This window comes from Kryptolebias marmoratus, linkage group LG5 (genome assembly GCF_001649575.2).
Source record: "Kryptolebias marmoratus isolate JLee-2015 linkage group LG5, ASM164957v2, whole genome shotgun sequence".
Lineage (NCBI taxonomy): Eukaryota > Metazoa > Chordata > Actinopteri > Cyprinodontiformes > Rivulidae > Kryptolebias > Kryptolebias marmoratus.
The window spans coordinates 3,893,979-3,911,741 of NC_051434.1; the positions used below are offsets into that span (position 1 = coordinate 3,893,979).

General features: G+C 37.5%; 1 protein-coding gene across 6 annotated transcripts in view; it reads left to right on the forward strand.

Annotated features, from left to right (window-relative positions):
* The window catches only part of LOC108246367 (collagen alpha-1(XIV) chain), a 142,477-nt gene that overhangs the window by 6,189 nt on the left and 118,525 nt on the right, over window positions 1-17,763 (forward strand). For 5 of the 6 annotated variants that reach the window (XM_017433865.3, XM_017433866.3, XM_025010023.2 and 2 more), the window contains exons 3-5: window positions 3,674-3,793; window positions 12,676-12,819; window positions 14,978-15,061. The exons of the other annotated variant lie outside the window; for it this stretch is intronic. In XM_017433865.3, the coding sequence (XP_017289354.1) occupies window positions 3,674-3,793; window positions 12,676-12,819; window positions 14,978-15,061 (348 nt within the window). The remainder of the gene's footprint in view (window positions 1-3,673; window positions 3,794-12,675; window positions 12,820-14,977; window positions 15,062-17,763) is intronic. 6 annotated transcript variants of the gene reach the window in all.

Sequence of the window (17,763 nt, forward strand, 5' to 3'; positions counted from 1 at the left end):
GAGAGAGAGAGAGAGAGAGAGAGAGAGAGAGAGAGAGAGATGAGATAACCAGTAGCCAATTGAATAAGCTACCCTTTTGGATTTATATATTTGTAAATCTGACTCTGTGCCTCACCAACCATGAACCTCACCGCACGTCACTGAGTGGAAGAATGGGTGGCATAAGAAAGGGTAGGAAAATGAGGAGTGGCATGAAAAAGGGAAGGAATAGGGAATGAGGACGTGAGTGGGATGAGGCAGGATAGGGATGAGGAGTAAGGAGGATAGGTGGGTTGAAAAGGGGGTAGGGATGAAAATTGAGGATGCATGTCATGAGAATCAATAGGGGGAAGGGGGTGAGTTGCATAAAGGGTGAGGAATGAGGAGTGTGGTTGGAATGAAGATGGTTGTGACAGAGTAGGGATGAGGAGAATGAGTTCTGTGACAATGGGTAGGGATGAGAAGGATTGGTGGAATAAAAAAGGTTGGGAATGAGTGAGATAAAAATGGGAAGGGTTGAGGCAAGTATGGATGAATAGAGAACTGAGGTCAAGAGAAACTGTTACCAGTTGGGTGAAGAAGCTCCAAGGAAGGTTACATGGTGACTGAAACATGTAAAACTGGAAACAAAATATTGGCATGAAGAGTTTGTTCTCCTGACTCCATGTTTTTAAATGTGGATGGAAAAATACAGATTTTACTGTAATTTCACTGATCTGTAAGACTAAGTGTATTTGGAAAGCTGTGATTTTGTATAAACAACATGGAGTCTCATAAAACACACAAACATCACAGGTTTCTCACTCAAAGATGAGTTTTCTTGTATTCTGTGCTCAGCCCAGTGCTCTCCTTTGCCTTGATTCTAACATCCAATTCCTTTATTCATTAAAAACGTACTGCAAACTGTATGCTTTTGACTTGCTGATCACATTTAATGTGACGGGCACTCGGCCCCGCTGTTTGCATGAGATCCTCCATGAAAAATAGATGAGAATTAAGTTCCTATCTCTGCTGGCGAAGGCCTTTTGTCTGTCTTCGCCAGGCTATTTGCACACCGTTCAATACTTGTCTTTGTGTGAGGATGCAATCTTGCAGAGAAGATCCAAGGCTTTCTGTGAGTGTGTCTGTGTGTGACTATATGTGTGTATGTGTGTGAAGCTGCAAAGGAACTGGCAGATTTCTTAGGAGGCATGATTTAAAAAAAGAAAAAAAAGAGACACCAAAGGTTGAATTCCGTGTGTGAGAACAACAGAATACACTTGCTTCCAGCTGTGGACAAACATACATAATTTATGAACACATATGCAGATATGATGGCACTCACAAAGGAACACGCAACACAATTCAGCAACACAACAAACGGAGAGGTACAAAATCTCCAACTCGAATCATTTGGGATTTCAGCAGCTCTCTTCAGACGAGAGAGCTAAACCCTGAGCCGAAATCCCATGCAGCCCTCATTCTCATTCCCAGGTTGGTGAGATAATTGGTACAGTATTCCTTATGTGTGTTTGCATATAAATATATTTGCCTGCTGTTGAATGCACCGGCTTTGCATTCTCTCCACTCAAATCGGGATTATCCTTCCTGTGCTGAACTCAGGTTTCTTTGCATACCTACATGAGTAGTTTTTGTCATTGATCACATGCATAAAAAAGATGGTTCACTCAAAACTGAGGCATCTAGTGACGGATATTATTGGTGTTACTAAATTTAGCTGTTGTAGAAAGAGATGCAAGAAAATACAGAAAAAAATGTAATGACATCAGTAGTTATTTCTTCAAATTTAAATCAAGGCTCACAGAGCTTATGGTTTAATGGCTCAAAAATCAATAAGAGAAAAAAGATTATCGTTTTAATATGCTTTTTGAACACTACAACCTTTTGTAATTGGGAAAAATAAAGTGCTAGTTAAAATCAGTTCATATTATAATGATAAATATAGGTAAGACACCACAGTACGCTTTCCTTCCAGGGATTCTGTTTAACATTCAACAATAGTCTGTTAAGGTTTAACCAATTAGCATCTTGTTTTCATGTTACATCTAAAGAAAACATATGTGTTTTGTTCCAAACAAATACACAACCTGAAAAAATTATGCTTAAATCATTGCATATTTCCATTCTCATTTTATTGTTTTGGGTGAACCATTCTTTAAAGCCTTTTGTGTATTTAGCTCCAGAGCATCAGAGCTACACAAGGCATCAATCAAAGTGTAGGTATTTAAAGAAGTTGGCAGCAGTAGACTGTTCACCTCATAATGAAGACACAAACAAAGAAACAAGTTTGTGGGTTTCATATTTTATTTTTCACCCTGGGCTCTTTTTTTTTCTCTTTACAGTCAATTAAAGTCAACTGGGGTTTGTGTTGCATCTAGATGCATATTTAGTATGTGGGATTTGGCTCTGCTGGTGTGGAAATGATAGGGTGGTTGTTGACCTGGAAATGTGATTCCTTTTATTGTTTTTCTTTACAATAGCCCTCTTCCAGTGTTTTAACCTGTGTTTTTTCTATTAAAACTCAACAACACTGTGTAGAAACTCAATGAAATGTTACTCTTTAATGGCATTCACACAGTGCTGTTGACTTTACTGTAGGTCTCTACACAGGTGGAGGCCATTGTAAAATGTTTCGGGTTTTGTGCAGCTCATTGGATCGAGTCGCTCTGTGATGTACGTCTAGATATTCCTGCTGAGAACAGGAGAGGAATAGCACTGCTCTGCTATTCCAGTGCCTTTCCCTTTGGTACCCTTTGTTCTTTTTCTCCTAACAGTTGAAAGAAAGTCACATTCACTCCTTTTCATTGTCCTCTCCTTGCCTGATTTCAAAGCACACAGACACAGAAAGGAAAGAAAAAATGATCAGGGACAAGGAGGGATCAGTCATCTAGGGAGAATGACACAGGGTCTGATGAGGAAATGTTCATGGTAAGAGAGTGTGCGTGAGAAAATGAATGAATACTGGAGAAGGCTAGAGTGTAGAAGTCTGAGGTAAACCTCTAGGCAGCTAAAATGGCCAATAACTAATCAGGATAAGAGGCAGAAGTGTCACTTTGATGCAGACGGTAAGAGGAACACAGCTAAGACCTGTCATATCCCACAGAGACGAGCACAATGCAGGCTCATCAATAGAGAGAGAGACAAGGAAGAGGAGGAGAATGAGACTTTTGGGCTTTTTAATGTGACATCTGTGGAAGCTAATTTCACTGATGTGTATCCTCCACTTGGATGAGATACAATATTTCCCTTTTATTTTTAATTTATTATTTTCTTTTCCCTAACTTTTAAAACACAAATGGAGTGACTGCCTCTGTGGCACCATAACTCTGGAGGGAGTTCAATCTAACCTAACTCTTTAGTGTTGCTGCGTTTAAGTAGAAATGGAGCACAGTTTTTAAAAAAGCCTGCTGTACCATGATGCTTTATATTGTATGTTAAATTAGAAGTTAAACCAAAAAAAGTTGAACTCCATCTACTGTTATGGATGTCATCCATTATTATACATTATTGACAATGGTATGTTTCCCCATTTTTAACCAAAAAAAAGCCAATAAATAAAAAAATAAATAATGGTGCATGTGATTTTTTTATTTTTATTTTATTTTCAAAATTTTCATTAATGCAGATTCTTATAAAATGGTTCAAATTGCCTATTACTTCAGTGCAGTTTAATTTGATTTTTTTCTCTTTCTAGCATCACCTCCGCGAAGATTTCGTGCAAAAGTTGTTGGTCCAAACAAGCTGGATGTGTCATGGAATAAACCAAAAGAAGGAGCTGTTGATAGCTACAAGGTCATTTACACCACACGTCCAGGTAAGATCCAGAGCTGATCCACTATAGCGGTGCAAAATCTCATGTCTGGTATTTCTTTACGCTGATTCATCGGCTCTCTATTTTACCATGACCTCATATAAACAACAGCGTTCAAGAATGAGCAAACTGATTCTCCCATCAAAATTAAAGTTTATTTTTTCTTTCTTTCCTATTTTCAATAAGTAATTGTTACATTTCGCAAATGTGTTTGACTAAATTTTGTTTCATGCAAAAACATGCATGTGTGAATAAATTTGTATTAATATTGCAGAATCAAATGATTAGCTAACCCGAAAATTTATTTCCAGGAACTTTTTTATTGTTTCTTTCTTTTTTAGCTCTTATTTTTGTGAGTGGATTCTCTCTAGGGAAACCTTCTGGTTTGAACTTCATTCAGGGATAGGTGACTTAAAATTCTTTAGAAAAAAAAGAAAAAAACTGAAAGAAAAACTCCTGTCCTGTCCTGCCTGGTGATTACACAGTTAACCATGCATCATATCCAGTAGCTCAGCAATGATTCCTCTGTGACAGCTTGGTAGCCTAATGCCTAATGCCTTCCTCAGTAGTAAGAGCTGCAGAACAATTTCCCTGTCTGTTAGTTTAGAATTCTGTATGAAGATATTGCAAGAAATTGTTGTGTAATAACGATGCAAATAGAGGTTCATAGAGTTTCTTTTACATATCAGATTAATGATATGACCTCTGTCTTTCAGTTTGTGGGATTAAAACTGTAATTATGCACAGAAGAGCACAAAGGTAAAACGATTTACCCCGAGGCAGAACAAATCAACATTTTTATGTGGTTTTCACTTGTTTGCAAGTTCATAAATTATTCTGCAGGGGGTAAAAAACAAAACAAAAAACAAAAACCTCAGAAACATAACCACAGACAGGGTCAAATGTAACTGAAAACATGGTTAATCAGGTTTCCAGCATGGAAACCAGCGGTTAATTTTAGTACAGATAAATTAATGAGGAACAGAAGTTGTATTTTTTTTTTTAATAGTTGAGACATTCTACCAATAAGTCCTCTGAACTCTGGGTCAAAGGCCCTGCAGTAGACTCATGGCCATTTTTTTGTCATAAAACTCTCAGCCTTGTTTGAAACATTTTATTTGGATTCTAGTAAAATCCAAACATTCAAAAAACAATTTTATGACTGCTGTAACATGTCAACACAAAATCAGTGTTTAATGTTAGTAAAAGGAAACAGATGTCTTTCAGGAAAATATTTTTATGTAGCCATAACTTTAGGTCAGTTCATGGCAAATTTGAGCTTCAAAATGGTAACCCAATAAGGAATATTTGTCAAATTAAACAAAATATCAGATTTACCAACATGAGAAAAAAAAGGAGCTTGAAGAGACTGAAAAGAGATTCCTACTCCTAAGATGACATGGAGTCTCCAGGTGTGTTGCAGACATTGCTACTTCTCATTGCAATGAAACAAATCTAAGTTGAGCTGACATGTTCTTTTTTTAGATTTAAGATGCTATTTTAGTCCTTTTTCTAGCTGGACTGTTGTGAATTATAATATTCTCAGTCTCAGAGGAAGCTCTTGATGGTTTCCAGTTTCTGCAGTATTTCACTGTTTAAACTTGATGGCTGATTGTTTCATGAGAAGAATACCAACTGCCCTAAAAGTGAACGGTTATTTAATATTTACTTTTCAAGTTATTGATTTTCATTGTTCCTTCAAGATGATTTTATTCAGAATTGCATCATTTTTTATTCTGCTGCAAATAATGTCTAAAAGCAAAACGAAACACGTTTTAAGTCAACATGTCCTAAGATGTTTTTTGGCAAAAAACAAGAGAAGTTTTTGATTGATGTGTCTGCATTTTGTTTTGTTCACTACTCACTGCCACTGCCAAATATTCTGTCTGATACCAGAGTGAGGTGAGTTAAGCTTGCAGTGATGTGTTGTGTCTGTGCTTTACACCTCACATGACTCTAATACTAAACAGTTTCCAGGTTTTTCTCTGCAGCAGGACTTGAATGCTCACTTTTTTATCTCTGAGCTGGTTTTAATTGGCTTCTTCAAGGGAGTACGCCCAACCCATCCAAACACAGAGTGTGTAGAATCTCAACATAAAAGTCGCTCTGCACACTGAATGGTTGTTTTAATGCTGATATGTACATTCTGTAAAAGAAAAATTAACAAAAGCATATTTTAGAACCAGCCTTTTAGCACCTTTGGATTTTTAAAAGAACAGAACTGTGAATGTTTACTTAGATTTTTATTTCTCAGCCTCTGAAGGAGATAGAAGGTTAAAATTAAAACCATTGGGGAGTTGATATATTTGGCTCCGAGTTTAAATTGCTCGCTTTGGTTTTGTGTGTTTTTAAGTTATTTGTTGCATGCTTTGAAAATGATATGCTCATGTAATTGTTGGGCTTGAAAGTGAGGAGTACACAGATGTTTCCTCAAATATGACAAAAAGATTTTTGCGCTCAACATTGTTTTTCACACAAGTCTTGATATATTTTTAAAACATTTTTTTTTCTCTCGTTTAAACAAACATATCTTTTTCCAGACAAGAGGGATAAATTTCGATGCTGTTGTTCTTCTTTCGGCTGCTCCCTTCTTCAGGGGTCACCGCAGCAAGCGAACTCGCATGAAAGATTTAGCAGTTTTATGCCAGATGCCCTTCCTGATGCAACCTGGGCTTGAACCTGCAGCTTCAGGATTATGAGACCATGGCACTGACCACTGAGCTACATCAGCTCTGGGAGGCACACATTTCAATAACCTTGAACCAGTTGATGCCTTCCAGTAGGTGGTGATAACATGAACAGTATTGTTACAGAACAGAAAAGCATTCTGGGCATGACTCAGAGTTTTCTTGTTTTTCTTTGAAAATGTTTACCATTTGTTCTCAGTCATTATTCTTTTCAGTACACAGTCAGGGAATCAGATGAGGATAAAGTCAACCATAAGTAGGAAAAAAAACATAAAATGGCTTCATAGTTGTTGTTTGTTTGTTGTCGTACTGGATATATATAAGGTGGGCTGTCACTTCATGGTTTGTCAGAATCTTCTTATGTCAAATACATATGAATACACCAAAACTTGAGATTTAAAAAAAACCCTCCACTTTTTGAAGCATTTTCCCCCACATGCAAACACCCTTTGTATGTGGATCAGAAGTGGGAATGTAGTAAAGGAAATTTGTTCTGCTAAATCTCTGTGCAGTTATATTAAAGTTTGTTATGTGACTTTTTATTACCGTGCTAAATGTGGTGCAGTTAAAAAAAAAAAAAAAAAACAGCAATAAAAAGTTGCTTTTTTACTTTGTAAATTTCTTCTGTTCACTGTGTTCCCACCTTTTCTCCCCTGTAGACTGCTTCTGCCTGGTGACTTAATTTAAGATCCAGGCTTAGTGGATTTCACAAACTTTTCTTATTTACTTCACTGCTTGAAGTAATCCACCGTGGCCCTGAAGTTTTTGGGCTGCATGTCATCCTGTGTTATTAGTCCTGCTGCCAGCCAGCGGCAGAGTAAACTTGTAGCTTCTGGTGTTGCTTGGCCTGTCTGCTTGATCACAGTAATGGAGAAATGTCAGATAAGGTGCAGTAAGCACAGGCAACATTCCCCTGAGACCGCAGGGGAGAGTTGACTGGATGGAGGCAATGACATCAGAGTATGAGAAGATGGAGCTACTTGAGGGCAGGGTGACGGATGGAGCTGGAGAAGCATGAAGGAAGAGTAATGGAAAGATATAGATACATAAAAGAAAGGGAGTTTTGGAGTTGGCAATGAAAAATTGGTTGACAGGGGACGGGGCGTTTATCTTTTCTGTTTTTCTTTACCAGTTCAGTTTTCTTTCTAGCTGATAATTTGAAGAATTACCCCAAGATTTCTAAGTTATATATAAACACTCAGCTTGCCCTGTTTGTTTCACATTAAGCTCAAGTCCTCTACCAGAGGCCTGGGAGTTTGAGGGTTCTCTTCAGTATCTTAGCTGTTCCTAGGACTGCGCTCTTCTGGACAGAGATTTCTGAGGTTGTTCTTGAGTTCGGTTGGAGCCACTCCTCCAGTTTGGGAGTCACAGATCCAAGCACTCCAGTGTACATTGGCACTACTGAGGCTTTGGCCCTCCACAGCTTCTCTGGGAATCTTCCAGCTGAGAGGTTGGGGCATGACTTTGGATTTGAAGATCAGGAGTTTAAACCCTGGTTCAGGCAACCTTAGTGAGTCATGAGCAAGAGACTTAGAAATGAAGCCATGCTAGCTTGGATCTCACCTGGATTAACCTTGTTACTTCAGGTGATATATATTTATACAGTATATTCAGTCAGTCTAAGGTATCAGGTAAAATCAGAGTGACTTTTCTGCTTTGTCATCTTGTGTGTATTTTTGCAATGAGGACTGCAGCTTCACAGGTGCTAAGAATCTTCGCTGCCTTTCTTGCTATTTCAAAGGTTTTCAAATAGACTTGACATTTCCACCAAAGTAAGATGGTCTCATTTCTGAGACAGGCCCACGCAGCTCACTTTGCAGCACATCGCCGTTGGGCACTGCTTAGTTTTGAAGAACACAAGTAAAAAAAAAAAAAAGTCAGATTTGAAAAGTATCTGGGACTGCTGGGATGACTGCTCACCTCCTGGGCAAAGTGAAGAAAGTGAATGACAGGGACGATCTTTTCTCACCACAGGCTGTTGGTATCAGTGCAATGAAGGATCAGTTAATTTCCCTAAACAGCAGGAAGTTTCTGGAAGAGCTCTGCTGGATTATTTTGTGGAACTTTTCTCTTTGTAGCTGAAGCAGATATATGGCTTGTATTCAGTCCTAGTGAGAGAAGGCATTGGCTTCAATCAGGAGCACCTCGTGTTTGTATTTCAGAAAAAATGTGAGACCAAAGCAAATTGTATTTAGTTTTTTTTTTAATATTGAAAACCTCAGAGAGGTTAAAAATTACCTTCTATTTGAAAACTACAGTAGCGTGTTATTTTATTTATTTAGTTTTTGCTGTCAGTCACTTTGGAGCAGCTACTGAAAATTAGATTCATGAAAAAAATGAGTTTTGGTAGCTGACAGTTCAAGATTTATTGATCCGAACTGGAACATTATATTCTCCAGCAAGGAAATCAAGCAGTGAGCTAAATGATAAATTGAATTTAATCACACAAAAAATAAAGAATAGGCACTTTTCTTTCATCACAAACTTAAAGTAATAAGTTTGTTCTCTCATCTTGGACTTTTCAGTTAATATCATTTGGTTATAATTTCTTTCGGTCAGGAAGTTGATACCTGCAATACAGTCAATTTGGAAACTGCTGACTTCTACTGTTTCCGCAGCAGTAAAGCACATTTACAGGATTAGATGTCGGATGCATATTTTGTCATTTGATTTTTATTGCTTTTTTTTATTCATTGGCATACACATTTTATGTTGGTTCATATTTGTTCTGTTCTTTGCTTACATCATGAGCAGTCATTCCCGTGGATGTCAATAAAAACGATCTTTCCTCTCCTCAGTCTGCAAAGCCATGCCAACGATCATGCCACTGTCAAATAAAACATTTAGAAGCTAAAACTTTTAAGGATTTTTTTTTACTTCAATAAAGCTCATAGTAGCTCATAGTACAAAATGGTTTGGAAATGCTAAGAGATAGAAAATGGGCTTGGACACTTCAATCTTATAATAAGAGTTGAGCAACATTATTTGGGAGACAGCTTCTAACCCCAATTTTTGCTAAAATGATAGCTTTCATCACAGCTTTCAGCTTATGTCAGCAAATCACATGACCTATGTTTATCTGTGAGCTCAGACGGCAGAATATCCTTGCCTTGAGGGGTTCCTGCTGAAAGCAAGTAATTTATCACTAAAATCAACAAAATAGTTGTCTCACGCTGTCATGGTTATTGGTATTTGTGTAAGCTTCTGTTTTGTTTCTGGTTTTCTGTTTGTTTCTGTGTTCCTGTTTGCTGTCAGTATTCACTTCCCCTCTGTTTGCCCCTGATTATCTGCCACGCCCATCTCCACCTGTAAGTTATTGTAATCACTCACCTGTGCCCACTTCCCATAATTATCCCCTGTGCATATAACCTGGTCATTTTCTCCACCACCCCGCTGGATCATTGTTGTTGTTGTTGTGTTTTCATGTTCTGCTCCTTGCCCTACCCTGCCATACCCAGTTCCTTTGTTTGGTCTTCGTTATTAGTTGTTTTTTGCTGCCACGTCAGCTCTTTTGTTTATCTGTTTGTTTTAGTTAATAAATTAGTTTCCTTTTTAAGATGATTTTGCGTTCTGGGATTGCCTCTGTCTCCCCTCGTTATGACACACGCTCAACAATAGCCTGTACGTCTTCGTAAAAACAGCGGCTACTCTCTCCCTACATCCAGTAGTTTTCTCTGTGTTAAAATAAGCAGTTTTAGGGTAAGGATTCAAAGAAGAGCTTGACTCAACAACACTCAGCCAGGTTTTCATCACAAAATAAAATCCAAGGCACGACAGGGAAAAAGTCACTTAGGATAAAAGTTTGTAATTTACCAGTGATGTAGCATTAACAAAGCCCATCCTGGTTAGAGCAAGGCCTCTTAGCAATCGTAAGTTTAAAGGTTTATTTCACTTGACTGAAGACATGGAGGAGGCTGCTGAGGAACGAGAGTCTACGTACCAGCAACAGGTACCAGCCAAGGGCAAACAGGATCTAAGGAACATTGGTGAACAAAGCAAAAAGATTGCTACTGTTGTTCATCTAGGACAGAGTAAGGATAGGTGGTGATCCATTTTCCCGTCTATCGCTCTCCTGGAGGCTCACATGCGCTCACATGCGTTCCCCCATCACCTGGGTAACGTGTCTGTTTGTCCCCCGTTTGACAAAAATGACCATTTTCAATGTGGGTCGCCCCACTTCCAGAATCAGGCTTAATCTGGCCTTGGCCTTGCCTACCCAATAAACCTGCCCTGACCTGTCCCTGACTGTTTCCATCCTAAAGAGCGAGGTTAAAGGATTTAGAAGGTTAGACGAGTGAGGTCAGGGTGTCCTGCTCTGAGGCATGACAGGGTTTGACAATAAGCCACACTTAGAGGTTTGGTTGTGAAGGACAGTGTGCTGGTGACTCACAGTCCAAGCTTAAACCTTCAAACTTAGTTCTGCTGTGCTATGGTCTTATCTTTTGCTTAAGAATAATATCTCGACGATTAATTCTGAGTACTAAGACTATGGCAACCTGTTGTCCATCATTCCATAAAATCAGTCTTGACTACTTGATCACTGTATGGACCCTGTTGACAGCTGCCATTTAATTCCACTGACCATGGTCCTGATCAAGTGTTGACAACAGTCAATTTCCTCACACAACATCTCCTCAAAACAAGTTTCCTTGTTTGGTTTATGGACATTCTTGTTTTTTTTTTTTATTTTGTAAATAAAAGTTTCATAATGGAGTTGCTGTCAGTGCACATAGCCTATATCGTTACAAAAACTCAGAAATCCATGTGATTTGGTCCCTAAGGCACCTGGCAAACCTTCAAGGCCTGGTGCAGATGACAAAATTGATGTCACACAAGTCGAGGTCATGTGAACAGTGTGACCAGAAATCACACTTTGCTGCTTCTCAAATGCTGTGTCATAGAGTACCATGGTAATCAGAAATTAAGATAAGTACATTACAGTTTAATGATCAAAACTAAAAACGACTGTTAGAAAGCTGGTAGCAGAGCATAGAGAGAACTGTGCTTTGAGCTTAGCAACAATTGGACTAACGGGGTCAGTTGTTGTCAAGATAATACAAGCACACTACTTTTTTGGTAGATATTATGGAACCTTTTCCAAACTAACTTCATTGTCCACATAGGCTGTCCTAAGATAGTCCAGAATTATACTATTTCCAACAAGTACTACAGTCTCCCATGCTTTAACCTTACTGCTCTGTCTGCAGTGTTGTTTGACTGTATGGTCGGGTTTTTTTTCAGGCCAGCAATATTTATTAGTGAGTCAAGTATGAAAAACTTATTTTCAACAATTTACTTAAAGTTTTTTTTTCTATTTTCTCTAAGTTTTATATTCATATTTCCATTTAAGCACACCAAATGGGCAAAAGACTCTGCCAAAGGATGAAATGATGAAATGAGTTCATTGCAGGTTTAATTAATGCTTGGGGAAAAAAAAATGTTTTGCAATCCAAAATTAATGTATCTGCACCCGTTGGATCTTTCTGCTACAAAACAGGTGTCGTGAATGCCCGTTGAATTTATAGTTACATAATTACATGGAGATTACAGAAGCTTTGTGATCTTTGCAAAGTAGCCATTACATTAACAAGGAAAGCAGGCAGTAATTTATTCAGAAACAGCCATTTTGATAGCAGCCATGTTAGGAAAATAGACAAAGAGATATGTTTCATCTAAATGAATGGATCTTAAAAAATTCAAGGTGGTGATGACTGCTTCAAAAAGAAGCTTGGTGCTCATTTGATCTTTTGTAATGAGCAGAAACAGTGTAGGAGGCATTAATCTGTGCATTTATGTGGTATTCTTGTCCAAAACTTGCTCAAAAGTAAAGAGACTGTAAACACTGTTCACATCTTTAATACAGGTGCATATGAGGATAAACTAATTTAAAGTAGCAGAATGAATTCAACTTGACGTAAACAAGTGTTCAATCTCCTTTGCTGGTGTCTAAAGCCTATTAAAATGGAGGTTTTGTTGATTAGAAATTTCTAATCTGGACAATGTTCCTTGAAAGACTAGATTCAAATGACCTTTGATTGCTTCTTTGTTCATTTGCTTGGAAAAAAAAGTATTGATTTGCTTATTCTAACAACAAGAAAAAGTAATTAGGCTTGTTTTTGGTATACATTTCTAAAAAAAAGTGTCTCTGAACAGTTTTACCCGTCTCATGTTCTTTTCTTCTGTTTTTTCCTGCAACAGGTGGAAAGCAAAAGGTAGTGCCGCTATCAAAACAGGAAACAAAGCTGCTCATTGAAGATTATGATCCATCAAAAGATTACAACTTCAAGATCTTTGCAGTCAAAGCTGGGAAGGACAGCAAACCTCTTCAAGGGAAACAAGAAGGTACGAGACTTTACCAGAGTCAAATTACAAATCCTTATTGCTGCTGAGTGATCCTAAAGGCTGAATGGCTGTTACTGCGGTGCAGTCAACGTGGCTTTTTATGTTAAAACACAGTCTCATTTTAGATGTTAGGTTCATGAAATTAGCTACATACAATAAAGAAGAAGTGTAAAATAAATCTACCTAATCCTACTGAAATATGACATGCATCAGAAAACTGCTGCCTCGAGTTAATCTCCATTGAACTTGCTCTTTTGGCTCCGATCAGTGATGCCACAGCAGGTGTTTTCCATCAGCTGTGATTAGCAGAGTTCCTGCTGTCTGATTGGGGCATGGCCACAAGGACCATATGTCTGACAGTTTGAAGAAGCAGCACACAAAAGGAGCTTTTAGGTGCTTCGCTCAGTTTTTTTGTTTTGTTTTTGTTGTTTCCCGACTGCCTCTGCTCCCTGAGAAAGTCTTGTTTTGTCCTGATCAGTGCCTGGTGATTCATTCAATTCAAAATAAACTTAAAAGAGCCATTAATTTAAAACGCATCACAGATCTATATCTAATTATATGTTTTATTTTTAGGGGAAAAAACACAAAAAATGAAACATTGCTTAATTTTCAAAGGGATTTCGATCCATAAATAATTCAATGTATTTATATAAGAGGACTCCTATTTTTATGCTAACTGCAATTATTTCAGGAGATGTTTATTTTCTTCTTTTATTTTGATTTCCTCAAATAAAAGCAGAAAATGTGATTTTGTCATTTTGAAGTAGAGCTGCTGCTCTTTCGTATCAAAAGGAGTCAGCTGATGTGGTTCAGCATCTGATTAAGATGTTTTTTAGGATGTTGTCTGAGCATGTCCCAATGGAAAGAGACCTTGGCCCCAAGACCAAAAATTTGCTAGAGGGAATTTGTCTCCTCTCTGGCTTGGGAACTTCTTGGGATCCCCCAGGAGGAGCTGGAAAGTGTTGCTGAGGAGAGGGGTGTCTGGGTTTTCCTCCTGGACCTGTTGCCTCTGTAACACGATCACAAATACGCAGCAGAAAATTGATGGATGGATTTTGTCAGTGCAACACTGTAAAAATGTGGAAGATCACTTTACATATATGTATCCTAAAAAATCAATAGTCAATGCAATGGCATCAGATATAACCTTATTAGCTCTCCTTACAGTTTAGACCTATTTTTTTATTTTTCACAACTGATTTGATTTCCATCAGAAATAGTTGGCTTATGGTAAGGACAAGGTATGAACATAATGGACTAGCTCAATGTATGTTTGATTAGAGTGGCGTTTCTGTCAGTCTAGTTGGGTAACCACACCCCGTCTTTTGAACATATATATGTATACAAACCCAATTCTAAAAAACCTGAAGCATTGTCTAAAATAAAAACGGAATGGACTAATTAGCAAATCTCTAAAAAACACATTTTATTCAGAGTGGAACATAAACATACCAAGATATTATTTCACGTTTGTTTATTTCACCCATGTCCTGACATATTTATGGTTCGGGCTTATCTGTGTAAGTATTTATTTATTTACTTATATTGATTAAAATACCATGTTTTATTAAGGCATGCCTCTGCTTTGCCTAAAGTTGTTGAAGTGTTCGTTTTGAAGGCAGATTGAAAAGAAGAGCAGTTTAGCAAAGCAACAACAACAGCAGCACGCCTCAGTTTACTGTAGGTTTGGAGTACAGAAATAGGCCAAGTGTGTTTGTTTCAGTCACTGACATTCAGAGTGTGCTGGAACTTACTTGTTTTGCTGCACTTCAGGAAAACAGAATCAGGACACGCAAAGCTTCTGAAGTGTCTTTTTTAACGCACGGATTCTGAGGTGCTCAGTGTGTCCCATATAAACAGCACTGAGATGACTTTCTGCTCATCAAAGCTAAATAAGCACAAGTTCATAGCATCAAATAACTGTATCTGAGTGTATTTATAGTTTCAAAATAGATTTTTTTAGTTATCTGTTATGCTACGTTTGCAAGTTGAATTTGTGATTTCTGTTTCAAGCGTGTAGGCCTATTTGAGTTAAATGGATTCAGAAAATCACATCCAAACACTGTTTTTTTGTGTGCATTTCTTCTTTGTGTCTTTTTTTCTGCATCTCCTGCCTTTCATTAATGGAGATTTTTGCATTATGCATTCTGCCTTCCAGCTCAGCGATCAACCGTTGAAACGACTCAGTCCCAAACGGGACAAAGCGGTGATGTCACACGGGAAAACAACGAGATCTCAGAAGGTAAGACGCTCAGCAGGGAAGCAGAAGGCAAACCAGTTGAAATGATGCACAGTAAAAAAAAAAGAAAAGATTGACACTTTTGTTTGTTGTAAGCACCAATCCTCTGCATTCAAGACTTTCAGTTTGAAATGAGAGCAGTGAAAACTTTAAAATGTCATCTCTGAAAGACAAGTAGCTTCAGAAAGGAAAAGAAAAACAGTAGCCTGGAATCTTTGACTTACGCTCTCATTTCTCAAGTCTGCAGGATTTATTCTCTTTCTGAGATAAGTTGTTTTTTGTAACCCTAACTATTTTCCTATCTTAAATTGTTCTCAAAATCAAAACAACGACTGTGGATTTACATAATAAAATCTGCTAAAACAACTGAAGAGGTCTCAGATTTGTGATGTTCCCTACAGATGGGGGAAAAAATAAAAATATGTATAAACCAGACAGTTTTTCTTGTTCTGTATGCACTGTTTGAAAACAGCCATTTTATGACGACTTCCCGTAACTGTTCTTACCAATTTCAACATAAACAACTTGTGAACGTAATAGTTCTCCTTTCCTTTTGTCACTGCGCCTCAGTCCATTGAAAATGGAAGGAAAGGAAAGGAAATTGTGCTCAGAAAGTGAGAAACTGCACCGATTAGAAAACAAATCGAGGGATGAGCATAAACAAGTCAATTATAGCTTTGAGAGTGCTGCTAAGGTCTGCATGCTGAGGCCAACAACCAGATGCCACAGATGGAGAGAAGGGGAAAGAGACAAAATAATAAAGGAAAACATTTTATAAATCACAGTCGAACTGGGTTTCACGATCCATTTTGTTTTGTCATTAAGACTCATGCAGTCATTCCCATCTTAGATACTATCTTCTCAGAATTCTTATTAAAATATAAAACAATTTTAAACATGTTTTTATACTTCACTGAATATGACGATGCATACAGTATATATTATTTTACTTGAATTCAATTAATACTTTTATACCTATAAAAACTCTGGTGTAAATCTAGAGTGCTTGCATGTCCTTGCTTCGTTGGTATGAACTCGTGTTCCTTTGCAGCTTTTGAAAATGGTGTGTGTGTTTGTGTGGGCACGTGTGAGCTGTTGTTCGAAGCCTTGGAATAGTAAAATGATGTTATTCAAGGTGCATATTTGAAATTTTGGCACAAACTTTTAACCACCTTTTTAAACCTAAATTGCAGCCTCTGTTTTGAAAATCAACATGAGATGAATATGAGATTTCTAATTGGTTTTGCGCTTTTAAATTACTTCCTGCTGCACCTCAATCAGCCTAAAAGAGCCTGGAGTCTAAAGACATAATATCTTTTATGTTGCAGCAGTTTTGTAGTGTTCAGATTAAGAGAGGACAAATATTTTCTACAACTGAACGTGAAAGGTTTTTGTTTTTATGTGACCTTCATGATACATTTTAAAAGATCTTAGCAGCATCAAATCCTTTTATTTTTTTCTTCTCGTTTGCTAGAAACCTTGGAAGTTCATTATGATTTTTTTTTCTGCCTTTAAGTTGAAATGACACACGCCATTTCACAGTGATGTTCAGTGTCATTGTACTCCTGTCTGAGGTTTTGTATTATTGTATTTGAGTTCTTTGAGCAGAGCTGAGGTTTAACGACCCAACACTTGTAATTGAATGGACTTTCATTGGAAAGTAAAGCGTCTGCAGAAAAAAACTGTAATATAAATTTACATGTGCTAAAAGATGCTACAGAACTAAAGGCAGTTTGTTTTAGACTTTGTATTCTCAGTGTTTTTAAAAGAGTTAATGCGCTTAATGTTGTAGACTTTATTGTTTTTTGAGAGTTTTTTTTTTTGTAGCCCGTTTTCAGAGGGGATTTTAGTGTAATGGATAAAAGAAGAAAAAAGACTTTAGACTGGTTTTTTTTTGGTCTTTTCATAACAAGAAATATTACCAGACCTGGGAAAATCTGACCATGTGCCTCATCAGTTCACTGGTTATTGTTTTGTTAACCAAACAGGACAGAAATAATGTTCACCGTTTTATTTTTAGAAAACTTAGTTTGACAGATGTTTCAGAGCGGTTAGTTTAATTTATAAATCATATTTTCTGTTGCTGCACAACACAAGTCAAAGCAGCATGAGGGAAGGGAAAAGTGAGCAGCAAGTCCAAAGGGACCTGATCCAAAATACTGAGGAAATTACAGCTTGGACTTCCCATAAATGTTCCTTTTTTAGTTTTGTCATTTCTGTTTAGGCAGTGCAAGTTTACAAATCTATGTGAGACCTTTTGGCTTCACTTTGAAATTAACCTTTTCCCCCTTAGAACAAATCTGTCCACACGAAAACAGATATCACAGAAACCTTTAAAATGAAATGCCAACACTTATATTACATCATTTATTTATTTGTATTATTTTAGATGTATAATCCCAATTCCAAAAACTTGGGATAGTGTGTAAAATGTAAAAAAAAGATGAATCATAGACATTTCTGTTAACATGTACAGTAAAAAAATCACCTCCTCTTTGGAGATGAGATGGGAAGCTGAAGACAGGTGGGGTCACAGCATCTCTAAGCTGGTCCTGTTAAAATCCTCTGGTTTGAAATGTTCACTACAGAGCTGAGACAACTGTAGCAACAAACCCCTCCCTTCTTACTGCAGCTTCCCATTGCCTCCTTAAATCTGTGTTACTGGGAAACCTTCAAAATGTGAAGAAAAAAAACAAAGAGCTAAT